The following is a 16,976-nucleotide window of genomic DNA, read 5'->3' as shown; positions in this document are numbered from 1 at the left end:
CTGTTTCTGTTTTGTAAGTGAGTTCATTTGTATCATTTTTTTAAGATTCTGCATATAAGCGGTATCATATGATATTTGTCTTCCTCTGTCTGACTTACTTCACTTAACATGATAATCGCCAAGTCCATCCATGCTGCTGCAAATGGCATTATTTCATTCTTCTTAATGAAGCCTTTTTACCTTTAATTTTTCCCTCATGTGATTACTAATATATAAATGTAAAAACTTTAATTAGCCGTGGTTGTTGTATTTTGGGTCTTTAAGAAACAAAATCTTTTTCACCCCGTTATACTGTGATGGTCTTTGTAGTTCGTTTTCTTCTCAAACTTATGAATACCAGCCTATTCCTTAGGCAGATTTTACTCTTCACACCAAATAAAATTTTAGTCCTCTTTTCTTCTCCTGGCTACATAATACTACACACATTCTAGGTGTTAAGTAACAGTTTGCTGAATAGATGGATGAACATGACAGATTAAAAACCCCCATCATCACTCATGAAAATAAAGCAGGCAAGGAACAATCTGGAAAGATAAAATCAAACGTCAAGGAGCTTATAGTCACTAGTGAAGGTAGCACTTCTGATTTAGATCATACTCAGAATGAAAACAAAATTATTAATACCTCCTCTGGGAATATATGGTTCTTGAAGTTGGGTCTCTATTTCACCACGATGCTGTGTTATGATGGTAAGTGAAGTATTGCGTTCTGAGAAGCCTCACCTCATCTTAAAAAGTTAAAGTTCCACGTGGAGCATGCAGACTTCCTTGAAGTAACTGCAGTATTTCCATAAAAGCCTGCAACTGGTAGAAAAATATAAAGCACGCTACCAATTTTGTAGATATTGAGAGAGAGAGAGAGAAAGAGAAAGCATGTATATCTGGGTGAGAGAAAGACAATGTATATCTCTGGGTAGTGGGATTTACGGGGAATTTTGCTTTTCCTTTTGTACTTTTGATATTTTAAAAATCTTTAGGCAATAAGGGTATATAGCTTTTGTAATAGGAAAAAGTGAATGCTTGTCTTAAAGATCGTAATGTGGGGCTTCCCTGGTGGCGCAGTGGTTGAGAGTCCGCCTGCCAATGCAGGGGACACGGGTTCGTGCCCCGGTCCGGGAAGATCCCACATGCCGCGGAGTGGCTGGGCCCGTGAGCCATGGCCGCTGAGCCTGCGCGTCCGGAGTCTGCGCTCCGCAACAGGAGAGGCCACAACAATGAGAGGCCCGCGTACCGCCAAAAAAAAAAAAAAAAAAACGATCGTAATGCACCTGCACATCACAACAGGAAAAGGCAGTGAACGAGAAAGAAGTTATTAAATATATGGGCAGGTTAGGCATAAATACAGAGTTGTTACCATTATAGTAATTAATGAAAGGGATATAAAATTTAGGAATCTTATACCCATTCAACAGGCCCATTCTTTTAGGGTTCATAAATGAAATCTAAAATTTTATTTAGTATTCTTAAATTTGATTTCCCATTATTAATAGAAAAAAAAGCCACAATTGTAATAATTGTCTGTGTTTTCATTTTTAATATAAAAGTAAAGGATACTTTCTCCTCCTTATATTTATGAATCACTCCAACTCTGTCAAAGTTCTTTCATCATATTAAGGTGGCTTGATCCTGTGGGTAAACAGGCAATGCTGTTATCGCTAAAAGTGAAGCTGGTGAATGATGTGCTGGAGGCCACACTGATAGTCAGTGGATGAGCCAAGGTCACCTGACAACTCAGCTTTATCTCTTCTGCTCCTTTCAAGGTAACCGATCCAACCTCACACCCACTTCATAATAGCCAGACATTCAGAATAGTACCCAGCACAGCCTTACTAACTTGTAGCCTCTAATATCTTCTTAGCCTCAACTGCTGGTTGCATATTTTCAATTTGCATCTCGTCATTCATGGCCTTTGGGATCAGCATGTTTTTCCATTAGGATACACTATCGATGTAATTCTGCTGCATGTCTCACTGCCAGAAAAGCATCCATATGAAATTATTTTTATATCTTTGTTTAATAGCTGCTGTGACAGATAAAAGCTCTTAGAGTGAGTTTTCCACCTGAAGTCTAGATGTTTTAAAGAAATTGAAGTACTAACAACAACATGCAATGGAATTTTGCTGTACTGGATTGATGAGACCTTGTTCCTATACTTCCACATTCCCCATATTTTGAGTGTTCTTCAATCAGAGTGGATTAAGATGTGAGGATTCATGTCTTTTATCCCTACATTCCTGCCACACATGCTCCATTCAATTTGGCAGACAAAATCTAGTGCTATATTTCCTATCGTCCTAAGAGTCTCAGGGCACTTGAAAATTACAGGCAAGCTTGATAATATTTGTTTAAATTTAACATAAGATAAGATCTCTTACTCCATGGAGCCTTGATTGGAACCTCAAGTCACAGGACTTGACATAATTATATCAACTTTTATTCATTCATGTAAATCTACATTAATCATGTGCAGCACAGTTTAAACAAATCTATGAAGAAAAATATAAAACAGAAAAAATGAAGGTTTACCTTGGTGTGATTTTTAACCTCTGAAAGATCTGTTTTATTTCAAAATTATCTCTATAATAATTTAACAGTGTGTGTTCCTTTGTGTGTTTAAAATAAAATCACAAAATCAAAAATTGAGAAAGGAATTCATAAAACATAAGACAAAAATTAATAAAAATAATTCTATTTAATGCTGACTGATAAATCAACAAAGGACAATAAGGCAATTATGCAATCTTCTGAATTTTATGCCTCATCTATATAGTGAAACTAGCACCCTTTATTTTTGTTGGAACTAAATCCTTTTGGAAAAGCAACTTAGCGATGTTTAGCAAAAGCAAAACCAAAGAAAAGGGTATTCATATTTAACCACTCTTTCATGTATTCAAAATGGAGGTGATTAAGTAAATTATAGTGTATTTTTAATTGAAATATTGCACAATCATCACAATAATATTTTAAAGTTTTAAAATCTATCACGGGATAAATAAATATCAAATAACAACTGAATTCCATATGGATTAAATAAATAGCATTATAATTAATTTAAATATGATGCAAATACTAAATCTCTTTAGCAAGGGTTAGGGGTTTTCATGTGGACAAGACTGTCTCAGCTTAAAAGTAAAGCAGATATTTAGCTTATACAAAACCCTGTACACATGGCTTTCATTCTCAAAGATTGGTGACCTATTTTCATGAATGAATGTCTGGGCTACACAGAGCAATATTAGGGGAAAGAAAGACTGATAAATTTGTTGAGGTGAAAATAACATTAACAATCTTCATAATAAAAATTTGCATAAAACCTAAAACATGGAAAATATTTGAAATAAATATGATTGATTAAAAAAGGTAAATAAATATATTTTTAAATAACAATGAAGAAAAGCAGGTGAGATCTACCATTCAAGGAACATATTATTCCAATCTTTCACAAACATTTCTAATTTTATGAAACTGATACAGCCTTGGCATCAAAATCAGAAGAGGACAGTGTGAGAAAGGAAAATTATGGTCCATCAAAAATTCAATGCAAAATCTAAAGCAATTATTAGAAAAATCTATTAATGTAATTCGCTACTTTGACAGGTAAAGGAGAAGGAAATGCATGATTATCTCACTAGACGCCAAAAAAATAAAGCGTTTGATAAAATGTTTATCCTTGCATGTTAAGAAAAAAAAAAAAAACAACCAACTAAGCAAACCAAGAATGAAATAGACAAAAAACTTTCCTTAAGGGGCTTCCCTGGTGGCGCAGTGGTTGAGAGTCCGCCTGCCAATGCAGGGGACACAGGTTCATGCCCCGATCCGGGAAGATCCCACATGCCGCAGAGCGGCTGGGCCCGTGAGCCATGGCCGCTGAGCCTGCGCGTCCGGAGCCTGTACTCTGCAACGGGAGAGGCCACAACAGTGAGAGGCCCGCGTACCGCAAAAAAAAAAAAAAAAAAAAAAAAAACTTTCCTTAACTTGATTGAGTCTACCCAAAGCCTACATCTTATATTATTCTGAATAGTGAAATATTAAAAACATTCATGTTACTCTCAATAACAAAATAAAGATTCTCAATATTGATCTTCCATACAATACTCTACTGGAGGTTCTATTTTGAATAACCAAAAAAGAAGTAAAAATAAAAGATATAAAGACTAGAAGAAATGAAAAACATATTCAGCTAATTTGTCTACATAAAACCAAAATGTAATCTACATAATATTATAAATAATTAGAAAGTTTATGCAAGTCATGGCATGAACCATTACTCTAGAAAACTGTCCTTCCATTAAATTGGCCAAATACTCTAATTATACTCATGCTTCAGGATCTTCGCACTTGCTGCTCTCTCTTCCAGGAATGCTCTGCCCTTAGATGTAAGCTTAGCTTGCTCTCTAAATTTCCTCAGCCTTCTATTCGAATGTCTTCATAGTAGTAAGACTTCCCTGTCACCCTACATAGGGCAGTAGCCTCTCCTTGCCTCTGACACACTTTATTTCCTCTTACTCCACTGTACTTTTCTCCATGGCCTTTACTGTTGGAGATTTCTTCATTCATTGATTTATGCATCCACTTGTTCATTCATGTTGTGTCTTTCCCTCCCCCCTCTTTCTAGAATGCAATTAGAATAAAGGTGAGGATTTTGTCTGTTCTGTTCACTGCTGTATTCCCCAAACTTTGAAGAGTGACTGGAATAAAATGGGTGCCCCAAAGTATTACTGAATAGCTGGAGGCTGGAAGAATAAATATTGACACATATAGACTATCATTAACATGAAAACAGCCAACCTTCAGGGCGTACATATATACCGAATGAGAAGAACACTGGGCTTAAGTTTGATCCCTAAAGAAGCAGTGTTCAAGGGATGAATAGGAGAAGGGTCCCCAGTGAGTGAGACTGAGAAAAAGCAACCAGAGAAAATGATGATGATACTGATGAAGATAATTATAGTAATTACACTAGATTTTGTTTTATCAAACATTATGTACTGATACAAAACACTTTCATATTAATTATTATTCTGTATTTCTTTTTGAATCCTTAAAAAAACCCTATGAGGTAAAGACTATAATAATGTCCATTTTATAGATGAGAAAATTGAAGTTTAGGGGGTTAAATAATGTTTCTAAAGCTACAAACCATTAGTGGGACAGCCAGGATTTCAGTCAATACACTACCCAGTTATGGAAGTCAAAGGACTGGTGACTTTCAAAAAAAAGGGACCGTGATAAACACTGTCAAGTGAAACTAAGATTAGAATCTCTGATCAGAATTTGTATAATTCTTATACAATTAAGTATACACTTGGCCCGTTGAGCTACGTTCTCTACCAATAAAAGATTTCACTTGATATCATTTAATAGATTTTCTTTCAATGTAACAGATATAAAGAGAGAGAGAGTTTTAAAAATAAAAGTGATGTCTGTGAACTAAACAATCTGGGAGTCAGTGATAGCAATCCTCTCATTATTTTAGTGATTAAACCTAGCCAAAGCTGGTGGTGATTTAAAGTTGCTATTTGTTTGATGTCGCCCTAGGAGTCGAAATAGATTTCTCCAGTTCTTTATCCAAGATGCAAATGATATTTAATAGCTATTATTTATGGTATATCTATAGCAGTATACAACAGAGTCTATGCCATTTTAGGAGATACACAGTTTAAATTTTCAGTCATGAAAAGTACATGTTCCAAGCTTTGACATCTACACTGATGAAACTGGCCCACCAGGAAATAATTGTCCTACTTTTCAGATGAATCAAGCACTATAACTGGGGTTGTGTTTATGTGAGGAGAAACAAATCAATCTGGCAAAACTTAACAAGACTGTTTTATGCTTTCTCCTAACAATCTCTGGCTTGTCACATAACACTAGTCCCTTCCTGTTATTTAGTGATTTGTAGATACCACATGCTTTCATGTTGCCCTGCAACATGAAATCTTCACTGCAGTCCTGTGTGTATTAACTTTGAGAAGCCTTTGATATATATTTCTCCAGTTCTTATTCCACAAGGAGAAATATCTTGAATGAATGTCCAGATTTCAAAATGGGAAACTGGAAATGTGGAGAAGTTAACTGGCTTTGTCATTCTCACACAACTGAAAATGGTTGAGGCAGGATGGAATGTTCACTCCTGATGCCTGAGCTATTTCCAGGACCTCACGGCTGCCTTACTTACAAGACATATAGTTTATTGATGAAGAATTTAGACCCAGGAGTCGAGCTGCATGGATTTCTGTGTGACCATGGGCAAACTATTGCAATTCTCTAAGGCCTATTCTATTTGTCAAAAGAGGATTACAGTAACACCTATTTCCAAAAACGAAGATTTTGAAGATTAACTAAGATGTGGCATGAAAAGCTCCTAGCATGAGGCACGGCACATGATAAGTGCTTCATACATCTTAGTTGTTACTTGTGTCACTGTAATCAGACTCCAGGCATATTTGTATTAACAGTATCACTGAGTTGAAATGATTTTTGCCAGATCCTTGTTCATTTGGTTCAAGTGTGCTTCATAGTTCTAAGATAAATCTGTTATCCAAGTTATTGTAGAAGTACATTCACTATGTGCGTCCTACACCTATTTAAATCAATACAAACTATATCTATTTGCTGGTATTTTTAATTCAAAGTAGACTTGAAATAGGCTTACCATAAAAATATATAATCAATGCAATTTAAAATGAATATTAACTTTAAGAAAGTAGAAATAGTTATTAATGTTACATTATTTATATACTGGATGTATCACTGACCAAAGCTTGAGTAAAGTTATTATAAATAGTTTGTATGAGCGCACTTAAAGGAGATAAGAGAATCATCAATTGTATAATCTGCACTCTCATTCTTCACTTTTCCCACAAACTCGTCTTTTTATTTTATTTTAGTTTTTTTACAAACTCCTCTTTTAAAAAATTGATATTTATCTCTTCTTGTAAAAAGCTAATAACAGCACCTTCCCTTTCGCCTGCCTCCATTTAAAGAAAAAAATGCCAGGTTAATAACAGTTCAGTTTTACTAAAGGACATCATAGAAATCATAAGGTTTGAGTTGGGTCTTGAAGGTTTGGTAGAATTTGATAAGTGGGAGGGAATAGGCAGAAGTCAACAAGAAAACTACGAATGGAAAGTTTGACACTGAAATGATTGGGCCATGGGATGCCTGTCAGGGTGGAGTACAATTTAGATTTGAATACACAGGGTGGGACATGATTATAGAGGTCTTTGTGTATCCAGTAAAGTAGTTGAGATATAATTAGGTAATACCAAGCACAGTCTCTGATATAAAGTTAACTAATGTTTAAAGAACCTAAAATAAGGAGGCTTTATGTAAATAACTATGCCACAACTCTCCAACAGGGCAAAATGAGACCTCAGGGGCAACCCTCCAGATTGATACCTACAGCATGCATTCAAGTTCAAATACTCAATAGCATCATAATATTTCATGTAGAGATATTCCACAATTTGTTCAACCTTTCTCTTTCGAAAAACATTCAGGTGATATCCAAGTTTCTATCGTGACAAACAATGATGATATAAATACATAGTCTCAAGGTGCCTGATTCTCTGTAGGGAGGGTTCCCTAACTAAGACTATGGTGCTTAGAATTTATGTAAGTGCCAGAAACGTTCCAGCAAGGCTGTTATAATTTGCATTCCTCTTGCTTTTGATGAATGTGGATGCATCAGCTCCTTAAATTTGGCAAAATAATTGTAGTTCATTATTATTTTATATTTTCTTTCCCTGTCTATTAATGAGAAAGATCATTCATGTTTCTGACCTTTTCTTCTTCCAGTTTTATTGAGATAAAATTGACATACAGCACCGTATACGTTTATGATAACATTTAGCATAATTATTTGACTTACATAATCGTGAAATGATGATCACAGTCCATCATCTCATACAGACACAAAATAAAAGAAGAAAATATTCTTCCTTGCGATGACAGTTCTTAGGATTTGCTCTCTTAACAACTTTCATATATAACATGCAACAGTGACAATTATATTTATCATGTTGTACATTACATCGCTAGTACTTATTTATCTTGTAGCTGGAAGGTTGTACCTTTTGACTGCCTTAATCTATTTCCCCCTCCCCCTAACCCCTACCTCTGGTAACAATAAATCTGATCTCTTTTTCCATAGGTTTGTTGTTGGGTTTTGTTTGTTTGTTTTTAAGTATAATTGACCTACAACCTTATGTTAGTTCTTGGTTCACAACATAGTGACGGATGTTTCTAACATTATAAACTGATGACCATGATAAGTCTAGTTACCATCTGTCACCATACAAAGCTACTACATTATTATTGACTGTATTCCCCATGCTGTACATTTCATCCCCGTGATTCATTTATTTCGTAACGTATATTATATTTGTGCCTCTCAATTTCCCTCACCAATTTCACTTACCCCTGACCCTCTTGCCTCTGGCAACCACTTGTTCATACTTTTGGTATCTGTGACTCTGTTTCTGTTTTGTTATGTTTGTTCATTCGTTTTGTTTTGATTTTCTTCTGTGAAAATCTTGGGTCATTCTACTTGAGAACTGTAAAACCAAATATGTAGTTTTCCATATTCTGTGTTTCCAATCTTGCTTTAAGAGTTCTCCCCAACCCTTGGGCTATAGAACTATTTTTTAAAATTGTTTTTCTGAACTTGTGTTGCTTTCTGTTTTTACATTTAAATATTTACTCCATCTCAAATTTATTGTTATGAAATGAGATATGCACTAAGTTTGTTTGTTTGGGGTAGAAAATTGTTTCAATAAATGAACCACTATTTCCAATTGAATAGAAATTTTTTTCACATATCAAGTTCCCATATAAAATAAGAAGTAATTCTGGGGACTTCCCTGGTGGCACAGTGGTTAAGAATCTGCCTGTCAATACAGGGGACATGGGTTCGAGCCCTGATCGGGGAAGATCCCACATGCTGCGGAGCAGCTAAGCCTGTGCACCGTAACTACTGAGCCTGTGCTCCACAACAAGAGAAGCCACCACAGTGAGAAGCCCGCGCACCAAAACGAAGAGTAGTCCCCGCTCGCTGTAACTAGAGAAAGCCCACGTGCAGCAACGAAGACCCAAAGCAGCCAAAAATAAATAAATTAATTAATTTTTTTTAAAAAAAGAAGAAGTAATTCTGGTCAAAATTCTATTCAACTGATCCCGTATTTCTTGCTATATTTTCTTGGATCATAGCCTTCATATCATAATTTTTGAAACACTTGGTTATGTATTCCTCCATATTAACTAATACAATAGTTTTATAAAGTTATAAACAAAACAACGTAAGTAAAAAAGATTCTGAATAAAATGCACATATTTATTTTGAGACAATCGACATAATTAAGATATTAGGTCTTCCTATTCAGAACATAATATTGTATTTTCCCCATGTTTTGGATTTTTGTAAAAGTTCATGTATGAGTATATATGTATGTGTGTGTATATGCATATTTATGAAAATTTCAAGTTCTAAATAACTGATGTTAAATTGTTTTAAATATAACTCTAAGTTGAAACTCCCTTATGTTGGTTTGAATTAGAAGGTAGTCTGGGTGATTGAGAGAGGTAAATTTGATATTCATAATCCTGAGTTTCAAAAAATGTAGGTTTCAATACATTATATAAAAACAAAGTTAAAAAGCAAGATGAAACTGAAGATATTAACAAATTTTTATTGAAGTACTTGAAAAAAAATTCTCATAAATTTTCACTTACTGTGCTATCAACTGGAGTATAAAAATAGTTTTTGAGTCATAGAAATTTCATAACCTCTTTCATATAACAGAAATATTAAGGGACTTTCACAAGATAATATAACTAATTGAGAACAGCCAGATTAGAATATGGATCTGTTTAGTCTCAATAATTTAGGATACATCAAATAATATTATATAAGTAAATTTCTTTTACTCAGTTTATACAACCCAGTTTAATAAATGCTGAATGCAAGGGAATGAATTCTTTTAAATTGGTTGAATGTCACTCCAGGATGAATTTCTCTTCTAGAAATGTATACTTCAGGATTAATAGTTCAAAAATGTATGTTAGTCACAAAGAGACATTTCTATATTTGGGTAAGATGTCACATATGCCTCAGACTGGTGCCGAGTGATTTCAAGGTAAAGCATTTGGTTGAATTTGAGAAAAGCTAGCAGTTTATGGGTTAATAGTTAATCACTTAAACTGATTAATGGGTGTTAATTAGCTTATGTGTAGGTCAGTCATTGTGAATGCTGTGTGACATGAAAATGATTCAGTTAATAATGTAACTAATGTTATGATAAGCCTGAGAAAAAGACGTTGAACAAATACTCATTCATAAATCTTAGACAGAAGAAAAGCCAGAGCAAACTTCCGGCTACGCAACATAAGAAACAGGGACATGAATTTGGTTTCCAGATCCCCTTTTAACTGCCTCTTCTACTTAGTTGTAGATTACTGGGTCAACTGTATAATTCAGTCAGTTGGAATTTGTTAAACGGTGGAGTGTGTTGTTTGTTTACGAGTAATGTGAGTATACATTTTCATGCATGTATGTTTGCCTGGGAGTAGTGTTTTTATGTCTGTAGAGTTTACTTCAGCTAAAATAAGTCAAGCATAGTGTGATTTTTATCTACAGGGTTATCCTCATGATCTTTATATCTATCCTTAAATATGCCAAATGGCAAATTTGAAAAATTTGGAAAAATACAGTATTTCTATCAAAACTATTTTTAGGTAATAGCTACCAAGCACTTCTAGTGACCTATTTATTTATTTTAATGCTAGAAAAATATGCTTTTCGGGCTTCCCTGGTGGTGCAGTGGTTGAGAGTCCGCCTGCCGATGCAGGGGATACGGGTTCGTGCCCCGGTCCGGGAAGATCGCACGTGCCGTGGAGCGGCTGGGCCCGTGAGCCATGGCCGCTGAGCCTGCGCATCCGGAGCCTGTGCTCCGCAACGGGAGAGGCCACAGCAGTGAGAGGCCCGCGTACCGCAAAAAAAAAAAAAAGAAAAAAAAAAGAAAAATATGCTTTTCACTTGTAACGTTGACACCACAGAAGGAAAGAGGGAGAGTTGCATATTGAAGATATTGAATAAAGCGAAGCACGGGATGGAGACAGAAAACAGACTGGTGAATGAAGCATGAAAAAGAGGGAGCAAGCCCATTTTCTGCATTTCCTAAATGCTTCTGAGATCAAATGCCTTATATTTTAGACTTCTTTAAATTTCCGAGTATTTAGTAGATAGCATAGTGGCTACTCAACAGATAAATTTCTCAGCTGCGGGAGCTCAGCACAGCAGTCTCTCAGCTTGCTGCCCTCTTCCTGTCTTCAATGTCACCATCTTCCAAGGCAAGAGGTCGTGTGGGTGGCACTCTCATCTTTCCAATGAAGTCAGTAAGAAGTGGCCTTTTATCAGTTGTTATTCATAGCCAGCTAACAGACCGAAGAGAGGGGAAAGGTCATTGGCCCTTATTTGATTCAGGACTTCTCTGAAAGTCCCCTTTCAGGGCAAGATTTTGCCATTAGCACATGGCCATTCTGTAACGGAACTCTGAATTGTTTAGTTCTGTTGACCAGCTTTCCCTCCCAGAAAAGAAAACATTAAAGAAAGTGAAATCTGAACTGGAAGGTATCTCCGGGCATCTGGACTAGACCTCTCTTATTTTCTGATCTCTTTGCTTCGAATTGTTCTATTCCATGCTTGTTCTCTCTCACACCCCCAGCATCGCTTGATGGGTCATATGCACAGCCTCTCCTTTTCCTTTGCTACAACCCTAATTCAGACTGCACTCATTACCAGGCTCCGTTATCTGCCTCTACCCATCTGCCTCTTAATTCAAGAATCAAAATATGCTAGCGTGATGTTAATACTTCGGAATTATTCCATTACTCTACTGGTTCAATTCTTGTATGATTCCACCAATGTCTACAAAATAATGCGATTCAAAACCTTCCCTCATTTTGCCCTGATCTACACTGAGGCATTTTATGATTATTTATCTCTATATGATTTATCCCATACTCTAAAGAAAGTATTTGCTATGAATCCATCTTTTTTATTTTCTTCTTGTTGTCATTTTTCCGTAACTTTTCTACATTGTTAGTTCCAACCAATCTTAAGTTTAAATTCCGCCTAAAATCCTTTTCTAATTCTACCAAGTAAAAATAACATCTTCTCTAAATTCATTTCCCTTTTGCTTTATTCATATTCTCCTTAGGGAATTTACTAATTTTTTATGCTAAAACCATTTGCATAGTATTATACTGTGTGTGTGTGTATGCAGGTGTGTGGGCTTGTGTGCACACGCACCATATTTTTAGGACTAAGGAGAATAATTATGATTATCCTCAGAGAAGTATAAAAGGCCTTAGACAAATTCAATACCCAACCCTGATAATAAATAATGAATAATCCAATTCAAAATGATTGCTTAACAAGTTGAGTGGTGTAAATAAATAGATGGATAGATAGATTGATAGATAAATAACTGGGAATACCAAGTATAATTTGTGGTGGGCATGAAAATTGGTATCACTGCTTCAGAAAATTGTTTGACCCAGAAATTCCATTGCTAGATACAAGACCAACAGACATGGACAAAAATGTGCATAGGGGCAATATTCTGAATAGCCACAGACTGGAAACCACAGAAATATCATCAAAAATAGAATGGAAAATAGAATAGAATAGAAAAATAAATTGTGCTATATTCATAAACCGGAATATTATGCAGAATTGAAGTAACAAAAACGATTGCTACTAACAATATGAATATATTTCAAAGAGCTAATGTGGAATGGAGAAAGCTAGACATAAAAAGTACATACTTTAATTTCTTTATATAAAGTTAAAAAGTATGTGAAAGTAATCTGTGGTGACAGCAGTTAGATTTGTGATTACAAAATGGAATGACTGGGAGGTGACAAGAGGGAGGTCCCTGGGGTGCAGGCACTCTTCTAGATTTATTTTTTATAAATTTATTTATTTTATTTTTGGCTGCATTGGGTCTACGTTGCTGCGCGTGGGCTTTCTCTAGTTGCAGCAAGCGGGGGCTACCCTTTGTTGCGGTGCATGGGCTTCTTATTGCGATGGCTTCTTTTGTTGTGGACCACTGGCTCTAGGCACGCAGGCTTCAGTAGTTGTGGCATGTGGGCTGAGTAGTTGTGGTGCACGGGCTCAGTTGCTCTGGAGCATGTGGGATCTTCCCAGACCAGGGCTCAAACCCATGTCCCCTGCATTGGCATGCAGATTCTTAACCACTGCGCTACCAGGGAAGTCCTCATCTAGATTTTTGTCTGTGTCTTGTCACACAGGTGTGTTCACGTTTTAAAAAAGGTTTCAAGATGTACACTGATCTCTGTGCATTTTACTGTATGTATGTATGCTATACCTCAATAACAAGTTCAAAATGAATAATTATTGCAATGAATCAAAATATATTGAATAAAATAAAGGAAGAATCCATGGGTTCATTATTAATACTCAATAATTAAGAGGAGAAGAGAGCAAAGTTGTACATACAGAAGAATGCCAATTACTAAACTTAGAAGTGATGGAAGAACAAGAAAACCCCCGGTTTTCAGACTCCATGTAATACTTGATTCAGGTGTGTAATTAGCACTCAATAACAGGCAATTGTTTAAGTGTTTTTGTTTTATTGTTATTTTTCAATGCAATGCTTACTTACCCTCTGGGACCTGGATAAACAATCATGTGTGCCTGCTAGGCTGACCTGTCAGAGTCCCAGCAGACTGCTGTCTGTTAAGTATATACAGTTTATGTGTTTTGTTTGAATATAACTGGTGAAAGTGATGGGGTTTTTTAAAAAGCAGTAGTGATTTGGGGTTTTTTTGAGTTTTGTTTTGCTATTTCATTCCATTCTTGACCAAAGCTTCCTTTAAGTCGTTTATTATGGAAAATTGTCACACTAACTTAAAGGAAGGGGTGGGGGAAATACATAAATTGTCTTCTAAAAAATTAAATAAAATACTGAATATCTTAAAAATATGTATATATATATATAGTGTGTGTGTGTCTTATGAAATAAATGGATATTCAAAATGGCCAGATGAATTAAAAGCATTTGAGTTTAATTATTCTCATATAAAGATAACACCTCTACTTAAAAGTAGTGCTACTGAAGTTTCCTATGACTTTCGTTTTTCTCTACATAGTTGTTTCTTTTGATCCTTCTGTGGTTTTAATCATATTTGACCAGCAGCATATTTTAATGTGACATGTCATCACTTTTTCTGCCATGCCTGTTTAACTTGTCCTTATGTAGCATTTATTTTCACAGAGGCCTCTATGCTTTGCACCAGCAGGAAGAAATACTAAACCAAAAATTGTAAAGCAGCAGGGTGTAGTGCAGTACGTACAGGCCTGGGTGTCAGACAGATGGACCTAGGTTCAAATAGCAGGATTCCCACTTACTCACGGAGAGACCATGTCTATAAAGTGTGAATAATGAATAGTGAGGGTGGATGTGCTTTAGGCCTACTAAATAGTGCCTATTAAATTATTTTTGTCATTACCATTCCTAGAGTATAACCCAAAGGAAATTGTTCATAAGCGCATTGGTGACCTGATTCATTGGGAAGCATTTCTTTCTTATTTTTTTCTTTTTTAATAGCTTTATTGCGATATAATTCACATACCATGACATTCACCCACTTAAAGTATACTATTCGGTGATTTTTAGTATATTCACAGGGTTGTGCAACCATAACTACAATATTACAACATTTTTATCACCCTCAAAAGAAACTTTGTGTCCTTTAGCAGTCACCTCCCATCCCTTCCATTACCCCCAAGCCTAGGCAATCACTACTTTCTCCGTATACAGATTTGCCTATTTTGCATATTTTATAAAAATGGAATCATACAATATGTGATCTTTCGTGACTGGCTTCTTTCACTTAGCATAATGTTTTTAAGGTTCTTCCACAGGAAGCATTTATTTCTAATAACAGCGATGTTAGAATGGGGCACCTCTTGTCATCTGGAAAATATACCATAAAGGAATGGATGAAAACAGAAAGCAGAGGGGCTAGCACTCTTGCGTTCCCCTGCCACCTGTAATCGCAGGGTGGATCTTAGGACTGCAGAAGATAAAACACAAACAAACAAGCAAAGACCTGACTGAAGAATTTAAAACTTTCTATTGCAGAGGAAGATCTTGGGTTTAAAACAAATCATTAACTATTTTGTAGCGTCTTTCTTATTATTTATGGAGCCCATATCACTGGGGAAGAAAAGCAAAGATTGTCAGCCAGAAAATAAGTTGGGAGCAAGAAAGTCTTTTATCAAAGAGTTTCCATAGGCACTGAGTTTAAGATATCATGAAATGTCACAATTCGGATTGAACAAAGAATAATGTGTCATTCTATTGCAGAGCTAGTTTTTGTGTAATTTTCTATTGTCTTTTGAGGGGAAAAAAGCCCTAACTCTCCTGCAAAAAAACCAAAAACCTGACAAAAGACTTATGAATCTTGTTCAACATTGCTATAGCACGTTGTTTAAATTCACAGGCTTGAGCAAATGCGTTACTACTCACGAACTCTGCTTTCTTTTTTCTAGGTGCCTCCCATACTCCTTGATAAGCAGTTCTCTGAATTCACTCCGGACATTACACCCATCATTTTGGCAGCCCATACAAATAATTACGAGATAATAAAACTTTTGGTTCAGAAAGGCGTCTCGGTGCCCAGACCCCACGAGGTCCGCTGTAACTGCGTCGAATGCGTGTCCAGCTCGGATGTGGACAGTCTCCGCCACTCCCGCTCCAGACTCAACATCTACAAGGCCCTGGCCAGCCCCTCTCTCATCGCCCTGTCCAGTGAAGACCCTTTTCTCACAGCCTTTCAGTTAAGTTGGGAGCTCCAGGAACTGAGTAAGGTGGAAAATGAATTCAAGTCAGAGTATGAGGAGCTGTCACGACAGTGCAAACAATTTGCTAAGGACCTACTGGATCAGACAAGAAGTTCCCGCGAGCTGGAAATCATTCTTAATTACCGCGATGACAACAGTCTCCTAGAAGAACAAAGTGGAAATGATCTCGCGAGACTCAAATTGGCCATTAAGTACCGTCAGAAAGAGGTGAGTTTTGCCAGACTTTATCCATCAAAATGCCACAGAATTTAAATGGCAGTGAGGGAAATTGGTACCCCAAAATTAGGTTGGGGGTTTAAAGCATTTTCTGTTTAACTGTAAGTGGATGATATTTCTTGTTTGCCAGATTACGGATGATGAAACACATTGAAGAGGGGCGGTAAGTAGGTTAATAATTAGTGATGGTTTTTGACATTTGTGTTAAAATGTACACAGTTAATGGTGTGTGATGGTAAAACTAATGAATTTTAGAATCTCTGCACTAAGAGTTCTGGTTCTGCCATTTATAAGTTTTGCTACTTCAGAGGGTCACACAGATCTCTTTCAGTTTCGGTTTTCTCATCTGCTTAAGGGACTTTATATTTGATTTTATATATATATATTTCTTTATACATATAAAATATTTTACTCACAGATTTGTAGGAAGTGTAAAATGAGTGGATGTGTGTGAAGGCTTTTAGTAAATTATAAGGTATGATCCTAATAAAATACATTATTAGAAGTTATTAATAAAGGAAAGCCTTTAGTCCAACAGCAGATGAAAATACTAAAACTTCCTTCATGTCTGGCTTAGTTTCTTGATTTGTCGGGAATGAGAAGTTAAGAAGTCAATTGCAAATTGCAGAAGAGTAATAAATTTTTCATTAGATTTCCATGGATTTGAACATTAAATAAGGAAAATTCAGATCTATTACACTTATCACCTAGTGTAATTGTTGTTTCCATCACTGATTTTGAGTAAGTTCTCAAAAATCTATTTACTTCTACCTCCAGAAAATATTGGTTTTCTTTTCATTGGTGAATTACAGTAATTGTTCTAGAACAAAAGTTGGAAAAAACTAGGTATGTAATATAAGATGAAAAAG

At 35.8% G+C, this 16,976-nt stretch overlaps 1 protein-coding gene across 1 annotated transcript in view; it reads left to right on the top strand.

Annotated features, from left to right (window-relative positions):
* TRPC4 (transient receptor potential cation channel subfamily C member 4) overlaps positions 1 to 16,976 on the top strand; it is a 118,258-nt gene that overhangs the window by 14,928 nt on the left and 86,354 nt on the right. Inside the window, exon 2 of the mRNA XM_060128834.1 lies at positions 15,580 to 16,098. Coding sequence (XP_059984817.1) covers positions 15,580 to 16,098 — 519 coding nt within the window. The remainder of the gene's footprint in view (positions 1 to 15,579; positions 16,099 to 16,976) is intronic.

Source organism: Lagenorhynchus albirostris, chromosome 18 (assembly GCF_949774975.1).
Source record: "Lagenorhynchus albirostris chromosome 18, mLagAlb1.1, whole genome shotgun sequence".
Lineage (NCBI taxonomy): Eukaryota > Metazoa > Chordata > Mammalia > Artiodactyla > Delphinidae > Lagenorhynchus > Lagenorhynchus albirostris.
The sequence above is the reverse complement of the archived record's forward strand: the minus strand, read 5'-3'. Positions and strand labels throughout refer to the sequence as shown.